At 32.1% G+C, this 13733-nt stretch overlaps 1 protein-coding gene across 1 annotated transcript; it reads left to right on the plus strand.

The window, feature by feature from the left end:
- The first annotated feature begins 1012 nt into the window (after window positions 1-1012).
- Window positions 1013-3208, plus strand: LOC110916894 (probable F-box protein At4g22030). Its single transcript, XM_022161544.2, has 2 exons — window positions 1013-1709; window positions 2504-3208. Exons 1-2 carry the CDS (start codon window positions 1059-1061, stop codon window positions 3062-3064), a joined length of 1212 nt encoding a protein of 403 aa, XP_022017236.1. The 5' UTR covers window positions 1013-1058; the 3' UTR covers window positions 3065-3208.
- Window positions 3209-13733: the final 10525 nt, after the last annotated feature.

The following is a 13733-nucleotide window of genomic DNA, read 5'->3' on the forward strand; positions in this document are numbered from 1 at the left end:
TAAAGTATATCTCATGAACTTAAAGTATATCTTATTTTTATATTCAGTAACCTAATTTTGATCACCTAATACAAAGAAAGAACTAGTTGTGGAGAGTGTATGTAGATCAAGCTTGATCGATCCACTATAAATCTTGTGTTCTTATTCTTATAATTTAGAGTGTGTGAGTGTGTGAGCTTGCTGCATATTGTTTTAGTGTTTGTGTGAATCGTATTCTAAACTAACAAAACTATGCAACCAGAGGAGTTAGTATTTACACACCGTAGTGAGTAAATAAGGATGGGGAGACGTCTTTACTCGTTGATGACAACAAAACTTAGCTTCCATGCAATTACTAATGAAATCTAGTTTGATGAACAAAAAGCCTAAATACAAGTGGTAGTTTTCATAACAAGACAAACAATAATTCCTAATTATTTATAAACAAATATCACTTATTATCATTAGTCATCTCAATATAAATACCTATTAGGTCTAGTGAACAATTAATCCAGATACATGATATAGAACCAAGCTTCATATAAACTTGAATAATCAAATAGAAAAATCAGCATAAGCAACAAACTTTAATCATATTTTGTAATTAAGAGTTCTTTAAATCTAAGAAATATAAAAGTAAAGAAGAGAAAAATCTAAATGTGATAGTGCACTAAACAAAATTTTATACACTGCACATGCAATATTTCTTGGACAAACACGCATCACAACAAATTAATTTTGCATTGTTGATCACCATCACCATTGTAAATATATTAATAAAATGTAAACAATATTTAATTCCTTTTATTTAGTTGAAGAGAATTTAATTATTCAATAATTAGTTATGGTGGTAGTTAAAGTTGCTTGTTCACAACTATTTTAAATTTATTTCGTAATCAGCATTATCTTTATATATAACTAAAATACTTATTAGGTACTCAAATTTTATAGTTTTTTACACTATATATTCAAAGTAAGAACCACAGTGTTCCCAACTTTGCTCTCTTCAAAGTCTTGAGCATTCAAATATAGTTTTCTACCCTAAAAACACATTGGTTTCAAATATTTTTAACCAAATAATGTCAACATTAACTCAAGCATCAAGTTTCTTGTGCTACCAAAGGGCAAGAACAATCACAAGGGCAAGCATCCGAGTGCCCAAAAAACTCACTACAGACCCTCTAAATCTTCCTAAGCTCCCCTCACAGGTTGTTTTGTCTGTAGATCAAGAAATAAACCAAAACCCTAAAACAAACACCAAAGAAACCGATGCGACAGCCGTTGAGAAGCTTTACCTGATCATGGAGGCAGTGGCTGATAGGGTGGAGATGCACAAGAACATCGGAGAGCAAAGAAACAACTGGAACAGCCTGCTCTTGACATCTATAAACGCCATCACACTTTCGGCTGCAATCATGGCTGCAATTGCTGCTACAAGTGTTGCATATGGTGCATCTGTGGAGGTACCCAAGTTTTCTTCTAGCTTCATGTACGTTGCTGTCACTGGCATGTTAATTATTATGAACAAGATTCAGCCATCCCAATTGGCTGAAGAACAAAGAAACGCTGCTAGGTTATTGAAGCAACTCCATGGTCATATCCAGACAAAAATAGCTATTTCTAACCCAACCCAAGATGATGTAGATGAAGCCATGGAGGAAGTTTTAGCCATTGATAGAGCCTACCCACTTCCTTTACTTGGTGTTATGCTTGAAAAGTTTCCGTCAAAGGTACCATAAACCGAGTTTATCATCTATCCGAGTTATTATTGTTATTTGATTTATCATTTATTTTTAAGCTTGTATATAATTTATTATTTTATCTCTCGTTTAAGTAGTAGATAGTTATTGAGGATTGATTATTATAAATTGTTTAGTTTTATCATTGTTTAGAATTAGTTACCTTATTATCTAGGAATTTTTACATATTTCCCCCTTCTAAGCCTCCTTATTACGTATTTCAAGTTAAATTGCATTCATGTAACCATCTGTTTGTCAATCTTCAAACCTTCTTTAAATATGTGGCTGCCTTCTCTTCGGGTAAACCATAATCTTTTTTTATGATTGGCCCAAAATAATGCTCAAATACCAATTGATAAGAACTGGCTTCAAGGTAGTTAAAGGTGAAGGTGCACTTGAGGCACCATTTCTTTCATAGGGACGAAGGCGAGGGTCTGAGTGGACAAATGATTTTGCAGATAAATATCACCAAACACTTCTTAAATTAGTAACATTGAAATTCTATTAAAGTGATACACATTTACGTTCTTATCTTTGCGGGATTCATTTCCTATCTATATTATATTCAGGGTCTTGCAAATAATATTAAGGGTAATTGGGTAATTTCTCAAAAAAAGGGGAAATATGTAATTGATTTTATGATTTGGGGAAATACGTAATAAGGAGGCTTAGGAGGGGGAAATATGTAAAAATCCCTATTATCTAAGATATCTAGTTTTCAGTTATTCAACACATAGAAAATATTATTTATCAAGATCGCTTCGTCTTCGTTTCAATTCTTTCAGGTACAAGCGGCGGTTTGGTGGCCGGAAAAACGAAGTAATCCGGTAAAAGGGAAGGATAGTAAAAATGGTTGGAATGAGGGTTTGGAAGATGAAATGAAAGAAATTGCTAGGGTTTTGGAGAATAAGGATAAAGCTGATTACTTGAGGCTTGATGAGAAGTTCTTGATGTTTAACAAAGTGTTGGCTTTATCGGGTCCATTGCTAACAGGTTTTGGCGCGATTGGTTCGGCTTTTCTTGGATCTTCTCATCATTCTTGGGCTGCAGTGGCTGGAGTTATGTGTGGGGTGGTGGCAAGTGTGGTAAATAGTATCGAGCATGGAGGACAGGTTGGGATGGTGGTGGAAATGTACCGGAGCAATGCCGGATTCTTTGGAATGGTGGAGGAATCCATAGAACTGAATTTGAAGGAAGGGGATGTTGAGAAAAGAGAGGATGGAGAGTTGTTTGAGATGAAGTTGGCTTTGCAGCTTGGAAGAAGTGTACAAGAACTTAGAGATCTTGCTGCTTCCTCCACCAAAAATGAAAAAGAAATGAAAGAGTTTGGAAGCAAGTTATTCTAGTCCTTGTATTGTTGTTATAGATTAAATGATGTTTTTATTTTTGTAATTTCATCATTAGTAGTTGTATATATATTATGTGTGGAGGTTGATGGAATAAATTTCCATGTTAATAAAATGACATTATGATTTGAATTTGACAGTTTATTTAAATATCAAAATGACTCAAATTCACTCTCATTGATAAGTGATTACTGTATGTGATATCGTATACATAACAAACAATAGAATTCAATCTTGCATACTACATATTAAAATGGTTTAAAATGTATATACATTCAAGTTTATCTTATGCAAGTTTAGCTGACCGCAAACAATTTAATTAGAATTTAATAATTTAATTAACAAATTATAATTTACAACTAATCGAACGTGAAACATATATTTAAAATATCTAAGAAGTCTAGAATTACTTACGAAGATGGGGTATAAATATAGCACCATTAATACATGGCCCCTACAAGGATACTATTGGATCATATATAGCATTCACAGTTTACTATCCTGTTGGGCGTAGAGGTGGTTCATCACTTGATGATGGGCCTTCATGTAAGCGGTCACATCATCGGATGTGCGTGATGAGCCCCAATTGATGGATCTAGGGTGTATGTGATGAGCCCCATTACCTGATGTTATATATACAAGATGTATGTATGTATATGTGTTGGATAAGAAAGAGAGGGGAGTGTCATCTTCAGCAATAGGCCGACAAAACCTACGGGACGAGCCTAGGGGCGGTGTGAACAACCCCTGACGAGCCGCAATGCGCCAAGGCCATTCCCTACACCCAGCAGCCTTTGTGAATGAAGGAGGACGTATTGCATCGACTCGTATACAATTTTCTTAAAGATAACCATACCAATTTCATACATAGGGTTAGGGTAAGTAAAAACTCCTACGAGTTGTTAGAACTTAAAGAATTCGGCCTTACGAAAAGTTTTTTCAAAAAAAAAAATTACAAAAAATCCTAAAAAAAATATTTTTTTCCAAAAAGAAAAAAAACCTAGTATTTTATTTATGCTAGTCTTAAATGCTGTAAAACGCTGATGTCTGCAGCTTTTATGGCAGCTACAAGAAGCCGAAAACGCGACTTTAAAATTTTCTTTACAACATCTTTGTGACATTTTAATCTAGGTGTGTGCAAAAAATATGGGCAAAACTCGCATGGGAAGTCGAAGTTCTCTAAGTTCTCATAACTTATAGGAGTTTTCTCTTTATTCGAATCATCATACACACACATATATGAGAAGATTAACGTACAATATTCCTTAACGTGCGATGCATACGATATAAAATCACGCATCTTATAAAAATCAAATCCTAATCACGTATGAACAAAAACACATCACTCATGAACAAAAACACATAATCACGCATGAACAAAATCAGAAATCACGCATGAACAAAATCAGAAATCACGCATGAACAAAATCAGAAATCACACATTGGTAAACCCTAATCATACATGTTATAAAAATAATCATGCACGTTATAATTTTCCCACATACACATCACCTGTTAAGGAATATTGTATTTTACTCATGTTATAAAATAAACACTTTCACAACAAAACCATGAACCGCACCCTTTTTACTCCACCCACCAATCACACACATCCTAAAGAAAATGAGCCCCACCTCCTCACACACGCCTTAAGGTTTGCCTAGCGGAAATCTACCCGTGCAACCCTATGAGGGTGGTGGCGGTGTTGCCGCATGGCTTTGAACCCTGAATGGGTTTGCCGCATGCGCCCCACCCCCTAATATGTTATAGCTTGTGTAAATGTTTTTTTTTTTTTTCACTAAGCCCCTGAATATTTTGGATATCAGTTTCTAATAAGGTATCGGATAAGATTTTTAAGATAAATTTTCAACCTGCGATACTTTGCTATTAAGGTAGAGACTACGTTAATAATCGAAAACTTAAAAGCAATCATTGATCCTTCCATATACGTACAAAAATGCTTTCAAGACTAAATATCAGTTCCTATTTCCTATTTCCTATTCCCTATTCTGGCCCGTTCTAAAAATATCAAGAATTGATTTTCAGTCTTTCATATTACGGATTGATTATTAGTTACTAATATAAGTCGCATAAAAAACAACCTCCAATATCAGTCGTAAGTATTACATATTTGAGACTAATATATCTCTCATACTTTATTCTCTAATGTTGATTTGTTTGTAGTGCAGTTATATCGTCGACAAACACTATCATGACGGTTATTCCATTTTTGGTCTATCATCCCTTGATAATGATAGGTAACGATACCTAGTATAAGGAACAAGTGACAGTAGAGAATTCAAGTCATACTCTCTAACCATACTCATGTAGTTTCCCTAATTATTCTCTCATACGCATGTTTACTCTCATGACACAGGGTGGTTACGAAAAGAAATCCCCTATCTATTATAATGGTTACAATGATATATTTTAATGTGATATGATTGGTCATGAGTGCTCAAAGATCCATATCCTTGAAGTAGTCGGTGACGAAATTAAGTTCTTCACTAACCATATAATTAAACCAGCTAGAAAACGAAGCTGTTTCCTTAAGATTTAAATCCCCTATCTATGGCAGTGGTAACAATGATATATTTTAAAGTGATGATTGGGCACTCAAAGATCCATATCCTTGAAGTATTGACATGGAATTAGTCGGTGATGGAATTAAGTTCTTCACTAACCATGTGATTAAACCAGCTAGGAAACGAAGCTGATTCCTTAAAATTTAACCTATCACACATAAATATTTTTTTTGGCCAGCCTATCACACATAAATATATATTTTGTATCAAAGAATGATTTTATTCACATGTAGTTTTAAGTATATTCACCAAAGTTTTAACCCCTCAAATCTTTTTCGTTAAGTGCAAAACTTCAGATGATAGCTCTTTCTCTGTATTTTTTTAAGATAAACTTGCACATGATGTATATCTATACTTGTTTTAATTAATCGATTTTAAAATTAGTTCTATAGTTGGTGCAATACTGCAATCAATCAATATCTATATATATTCTAAAGTTTAGTTATATGTTCTATTTTAAATCCAAAATTTATGGTTGTTTTAAATGAGGTCATTTACATATATCCCCCCCCCCTAAGATCATTTATTACATATATACCCAACCCATAAAATCAATTACATATTTCCCCCTTTTAAACCATACATATTACATATTTACCCATTTTATTAAAATCACTCCTATTGAATTACTATTTTACCCTTAATGAACTTATTAAATGATTATACATTTTTCCCCTTTCTAATACCATTACTTACATATTTTATGATTTAATGTGTAATATAATTGTTTACAAATAAGATATTAACCTAATGATATGAATTCATTTTTTATAAGCCCTGCCTATTTTTTTATAAGCTTCTGCCTCTGTTATGTGAAAATTGAAAGTTTTGCTTATATATAATACGTCATAGCTCTTAAACATTATTTTTTTTAAAGAAAACAGTCATGCGACCATGGTTTAAAAATTTACTTTTGCTGTAAAACAGTTTTTTCAATATTATTTTGAATGTTTAAAACATGACAATTAGATTTCTGAAATAGCATTACACAAAAAAAATGGAAATTTAGCTCCTGCTTCAAAAAAATTAAAATGTTGATGATCGAACTAAGATTTAGGCTAAAGAAAAATTGATTACGAATTGAAAAAAACAAACGTATATTGTATAACAATATGTTTTTTTATATAAGATATTTTAGATAATCTATATATATTCTAAAGTTTAGTTATATGTTCTATATCTAATCCAAAATTTATGGTTGTTTTAAATGAGGTCATTTACATATATCCCCCTCCTAAGATCATTTATTACATATATACCCAACCCATAAATCAATTACATATTTCCCCCTTTTAAACCATACATATTACATATTTACTCATTTTATTAAAATCACTCCTATTGAATTACTATTTTACCCTTAATGAACTTATTAAATGATTATTACATTTTTCCCCTTTCTAATACCATTACTTACATATTTTATGATTTAATGTGTAATATAATTGTTTACAAATAAGATATTAACCTAATGATATGAATTCATTTTTTTATAAGCCCTGCCTATTTTTTTATAAGCTTCTGCCTCTGTTATGTGAAAATTGAAAGTTTTGCTTATATATAATACGTCATAGCTCTTAAGCATTATTTTTTTTAAAGAAAACAGTCATGCGACCATGGTTTAAAAATTTACTTTTGCTGTAAAACAGTTTTTTCAATATTATTTTGAATGTTTAAAACATGACAATTAGATTTCTGAAATAGCATTACACAAAAAAATGAAAATTTAGCTCCTGCTTCAAAACAATTAAAATGTTGATGATCGAACTAAGATTTAGGCTAAAGAAAAATTGATTACGACTTGAAAAAAAACAAACGTATATTGTATAACAATATGTTTTTTATATAAGATATTTTAGATAATCAATATTTTAACGTAAATTATTAGTGTAGTTAACTAAAATTTAAATGTATAATGGGTCGATTGTAAAAAATATGTAAACTAAAACTTAACCAGTAACTAGATATGTAAAAAGGTCACTTGTTTTATAAAATGGGTATGGCCGTTTTTTTTTCAAAGAAATATTTTAAAGATTTTATCACAACATATAGAGTATTGACTAGATTGATTTTGAAGTTAAGAGATAAGAAATTAAGAAAAAGGGTAAAAGGGTAATTTCATAAAGAAAGGGGGAAATATGTAATTGATTTTAAAGATTGGACAAATATGTAATAAGGGCTTTTAATAAGTGGATATATGTAAAAATTCCTTTTAAATGCACCAGCCTATAAGAATCCTATTAATTTCATTTAATTTACTTAATAATCACAAGTTACATTACTTTAATCATTTGGGTCAAAAACAATTCCAGTTTAATAATCACAAGTTACATTACTTTAATCATTTGTGTTAAAAATAATTCCACAAAAATAATTCCACAAACCCTAGATCATCTGATAATAACAATAAGAAGAAAGCTCCGGCCGCACACAAATCTCCGGTATTCGACTGCGATTGCTTCGATTATTACACGAACTACTGGTTCCGGTGGGACACGTCTGTTAACCGAGAGCTAATTCATCAAGTAATTGAATCTATTGAAGAAAACTTTACCAGTAGTGAACAGGTTAACTGTCGCGGCCGTAAACCTAAGAAGAAAGAGAAGGCGAGTCATCGGAGGTTCGCCGGAAAAGCTTTAAATCCTCCGCCAGAGGTTTCGGTTTCGCCTCCGTACGACATCTCATTAGTTGAAGAATGTGCAAAGGAAGAACATGAGGTAGTGGAGGAGTCGCCGGAGACGGATGCAACGGCGAGAAGAGGACTTCCGGAAGTGAAAGGGTTGTTTAACTGGCGTTTGTGGGGACTTTGGAGTCCGTGATACTCATCCTTCGCCTCTCAATATATGCTCTCCAATCCATAATTAACTTCTCCCTAATTGAAGATCTTCATCGATTAGGCACACAACTCTCAGACATATATCTTCGATTGATCTCCTGCACAGGCTCGCCATCAGGCTCTCCATCAGTCGGCAACTCAATTGGAATCGTAATTAACTTCTCCCCAATTGAAGATCTTCATAGATTTGGCACACAATTCTCAGACATATATCTTTGATTGATCTCCTGCACAGGCTCTCCATCAGGCTCTCCATCAGTCGGCAACTTCAGTTGGAATCAAAACAGGTCATTTACTTGCTCCTTTAATTACACATCATCCTCCAACTCTCCAGCAACCTTTAAGTGCAATATATATATTTCTAAGATGAAGATAATGTATGGTAATGAAGATTTGGAGCAGCAAGAGGTAAAAACAGCCCGAATTTTTCCTTTTATAAATTCGATTCGTGAGTGTTAGTGTGTGTGTTTATATTGATTAGGGTTTCATCAAATGCAATGTGAGGGTTTCCAATTGGTGTTTATACAAATAATATTGAACCCAATTTTTATGTATGTGTATGCAGTGTGTAGTATGGGGTCTTGCTTACCTCATTCAAGGAATAACAATGAAAGACAGGGGTCATTGATTTTGAAAAACTCCGCCTCTTTGTTCGCCTTCTTCCTGATTTTAAGTTACAGTGAGTCAATTTCCTTTTTCTGATTCTAATCGATTAAGAACTATACGTGATTAACCAACGAATTGTGGTGATTTTATGTTTCTATTGCAGTATTTGGATTGAATTGACTGTTGCAATTTAATGATCGTCAGTTATAGTTCGTTTTTTGAATATAGAGAAACACTGACTTATTTAAGGTGCTTGATTTGGGTGAATAGTAGCAATATAAACTGCTATTGTAATTTGGTGTGATATTCAATTCAGTATCATCAACCTAATCAAATTGTGCCCTAAACATAGAGTAAATGTGTTCACCAGCAAGGTAATAATATGTACTAATTTTCAATTATCATTGACTTCTAATAAGGAAATATAGCTATTAGGTTATGTCAAGGTAAGCATAGTTTATAAAGAATATGTTGCAGAATAAAGTTAATACAACATTTTAGTAATAAATAATTAGCTGATAGTCAATAATAATTTTAGTATGCTAATGTTGTTAGAGTTAATAATAAGGACTATCAATTGTTATTTAACAATTTTAGTAGAACTGGTGCAACATTTTTGGTTAATATAGCTGTTAGTGACTCGGTTATTTATTACTAACTGCTTAATAGCCCATTAGCATACTAACTCTTGATTCAAAGTAATCTCAGAACAATTAATAGTCACTAACCGAGTCACTACCGTTGTTAAGGTACCTGCATTTTTGTTGTTCGTTAACTATTTGATTGTTTTGCTACCACATACTAATCACCCCTGCCAGGTGTGAAGGTGAATACTTTATTAACGTGACCGTTTTTATTGTCGGGTCGATTTTGAATCAATTTTGTTTACTTTTATCAGTTTTTGGTTTCGGTTTGGTTTTAGGTTGTTTTATTTTTTGCATCGTTTTGGTTTTGATTTTTCCCAGCAATTGTTTTGTTTCGATCTAAGTTTTTTGAGTTCGTTTCGGTAAGATCTTTTACGTTTTTTGTTCCGTTTTCAGTTTTTTTTTAGTTTTGTGTAAATTTAGTTTCCTTTCCGGTTAGATTCGCTTTATTTGTTTTTGGTTCAGGTTCGGTTTTCATTTCAGCAACATTATTTGTCTCAGCTTATTTGTTTCGGTAAAATTATTCAGTTTGCATAGGTTCGTTTCGGTCTGGTTTTGTTTTTTGGTTCGTTTAGGTTTGGTTTCAGTTTCCTTGGTTTTCGCTTTTAGTTGGGTTCCGTTTTTTATTTAGTCTCCGGTTCGCTTTCTATTGGCTCAAAACTATTTATGCGGATCAAGCTAAAAACATATATTCACATACACACACACGCATGGTTAAGGTACGTTGCATAATCTATACATCTTGCTTTAAACAGAAGTAGGTGCAACCCGTAAACGAATTGGAGGTTCAATGTTATGTTCGTTTATTTTCGTTCATTTATGTTCGATGATTGACTTTCGTTTATGTCTGTCCTCTCTCTTATTTGCGTTCATTTGTAACCATTCTTTATTTTCATTTGAATGTTCGTTTAAATTTATACATTACTAATATTCATTTGAAATAGTTTTCATATTATCAAACCATTTGTTTACTTTTAAAAAGTTGGATGTAATGATGCTGGTAGAATATTGACTTCCACCATGCTGGTAAAATTAACACAGTTTTACAACCCACCAACCCGATTACTACTCGCCTGCCTATTTAAATAAATGGGTTAAATAAGTAATGAACCGCATTCAGGTTACATGAATTTAAGCGTGACGGAGTTAGACTTGCATGGAGTTTTCCTACATATTTTGATAGGTCTGTTTGAATTTGCATATAAAAAATAATTATCTGAATATGATTTATTTCAACTTCAACTTTCAGTAAACAATTTCTAAGTTTAGCTATATCTTATATTTAAAATCAAAATTTATGGTTCCTTTAAATGCATTACAATTAACTTTAATGAACCAGCCGCCTTTATGACCATGTTTAATCAATGAGTCTCTTCCTTTTCTCCATATATTAATGTTTAAGTTAGGGTTTATAGACTTTTCATAACAATTCACCTTAAAGGATTGATTGGTTATTAGATAACTAATACTTGATATTACAATTAACTTTAATGAAATAGTACGAGCCTTTATGACCATGTTTAATCAATGCGGCTCTTCCTTTTCTCCATATATTAATTGAAATAGCTCTAGCACGGGATTTCTGGACTCTGAGATACACTACCAGTTTAGCAAATGGTAGTCTTGAGGTAAGTTTATTGTACCATTGGCGGTTCACCATTATCTTTAGAAATTTACTTCTGATGTATATGTTGCTTCTTTAAATAACTGAGAAATAGAGGCGAAACGAGTTGGTTAACGGGTATTAAAACAACATCACATGACTATAAGCACAATGACAATTGTCACAAATAGAGGACTACATTGTACCTACGCGTCAACTAAAAATAAAATTTAATTAAATGGACTAAACAACTACATTAAGTTTGAGACCAGGGTAAAAATCTAAAACATCATTTTTGTTTATTTTTTACTTTTATAACCAGATGTGTTGCAGGCATCTGAAAATGTTACCCTGGAGTCGGTACACAAGATTGGCAAGCTGGAATGACATACGTGTCCAGATAACACTTTTTAAGTCCTGCATACCCTATTTATTAAGTATTGGGTTAATTGTAATAAATTTTAGTAAATAAATATATAGATTATATAACTAAACACTTGAAGAACTGTTAGGATTTGTTAATTTTGTTGGTTTATAAACTGCTTTCTGATCTATAAAAGGGACAAAACCTACAATTTGAATTTTAGATGTTAAAACTAAATTTATATGTATATGTGTATGTAGTATAATATGTGTATATATATATATATATATATATATATATATATATATAACATCTATTTTACACCATTTAAAACACAATGAAAAAGAAAAAATAAAAAAATTTGAAAACTGTGACGTCTTTTGAAGAGGATTGAGAAACCACACGTCCATAGATTTGAAGTTTTGTGAGACCACATGTGGTGGGGCGCAAACCTCTCTCAAAGCGTCTTAAAAACGTGGGGGAACACTGTACCCTCGGGTGTTTTGGGCCTTTTTTGACTGGTGGTGCTATCACAAAGCGCCGAATGAGGAGTGGACTTTGGTCAAAATAACCATGGTCAAATGGCTAACTTTAAAAAAACCCGGTTTTTGTTTTAAAAATCTATACTATATTCGCACTTTCGTACCGTGTCACGCACTATCTATATCAGTCGTCGTTCCAGAAAAAAACAATAACTATTATGCATGTCGTGCATCGCACGGGTATTCCCCCTAGTGTTATTAATAATCTACAACTAAACGACGTCTGTGGTGATTTTATTTGATATAGTTGTTATGTAGTCGTTATCTATCTCTTTTTGTTTAGTAAATAACTAGCAATTATAAAATGTGGTTAACTAAAACTCAGTTTCTACTTTCTAGAATTTTAAGCTGCACATCTTTTTTAAAAATCACGAAGTAAAATAGATTTCTAATGATGTGTACGTTTAACCGGATAGGAAGACAAGTACTAATTTCATTTTTTCTCATGAGTTAGGTATGCTAAAATGTCTATCTATACTTATACTATAATGTAAAAAAAAATGTTAGAGGACTTTGTCATAATTTTAATTTTAAGTCATCTATATAAAAAATGTTAGAGGACTTTGTCATAATTTTAAGTCATCTATTTTTTTATACGTCTCTCTTCTATTTAATTATGTGGGTTAGGATATAATAGAAAGTTTTTTTAGCTAGAAAGGCTAGGAAGTAATCTTGACCATCAATTGATTTAATCAATGGCTAAGATTAAATGAGTGAAATTGAAAATCAAAAAAGAGGCGTGTTGGTTTGTGTAAGGGCATTGTAGTCAATTCAGGACAATAGTTTCGCTCTCCTCCAATTCCCCCTCACTTTTTAAACGTTAATAACTTTTTCATACGACATTATTTTCGAAAACTCAGTTACGTAAAACGCAATGGAAAAAACCCAGTTGCGTAAAACGCAATGGAAAAAAACGTAAAAAATTACTTTTTTCTAAAACGCAATGCACCAAAAACACAAATAAATGTCTTATTTCTAAAACGCAATGGCCAGAAAACACTTAAAATGTCTTTTTTCTAAAACGCAATGGCCTAAAAACACAAAAGAAAGTGTACTTTCTAAAACGCAATGGACTGAAAACACATAAAAATGTGTTTTACCTAAAACGCAATGCACAAAAAACACAAAGAAATGTCTTATTTCTAAAACGCAATGGCCAGAAAACACTTAAAAATGTCTTTTTTTCTAAAACGCAATGGACTGAAAACACATAAAAATGTGTTTTATCTAAAACGCAATGGATTAAAAGCAGTTCAAAAATGTGTTTTTCTAAAACGCAATGGCCAGAAAACACACAAAAATGTCTTATTTATAAAACGCAATGACCTAAAAACACAAAAAAAAGTGTTCTGTCTAAAACGCAATGGACCAAAAATATGAAAAATGAATATTCCTAAAACACAGTGGACAAAAAAAAAACAAAAATAATATGTTTCTTTATTATATTATAAAACGCAATAAAATAAAAACTAAAAAAATTGGTTTTTCA

This window comes from Helianthus annuus, chromosome 16 (genome assembly GCF_002127325.2).
Source record: "Helianthus annuus cultivar XRQ/B chromosome 16, HanXRQr2.0-SUNRISE, whole genome shotgun sequence".
Classification (NCBI taxonomy): Eukaryota; Viridiplantae; Streptophyta; class Magnoliopsida; order Asterales; family Asteraceae; genus Helianthus; species Helianthus annuus.

What these genes read in the sequence shown, in the direction of transcription:
- LOC110916894 (XM_022161544.2), top strand. Translation starts at nt 1,059, where the DNA reads ATGTCAACATTAACTCAAGCATCAAGTTTCTTGTGCTACCAAAGGGCA. An exon ending in TTGAAAAGTTTCCGTCAAAG is followed by an intron (nt 1,710 to 2,503) that starts GTACCATAAACC and finishes CAATTCTTTCAG; the next exon opens with GTACAAGCGGCGGTTTGGTG.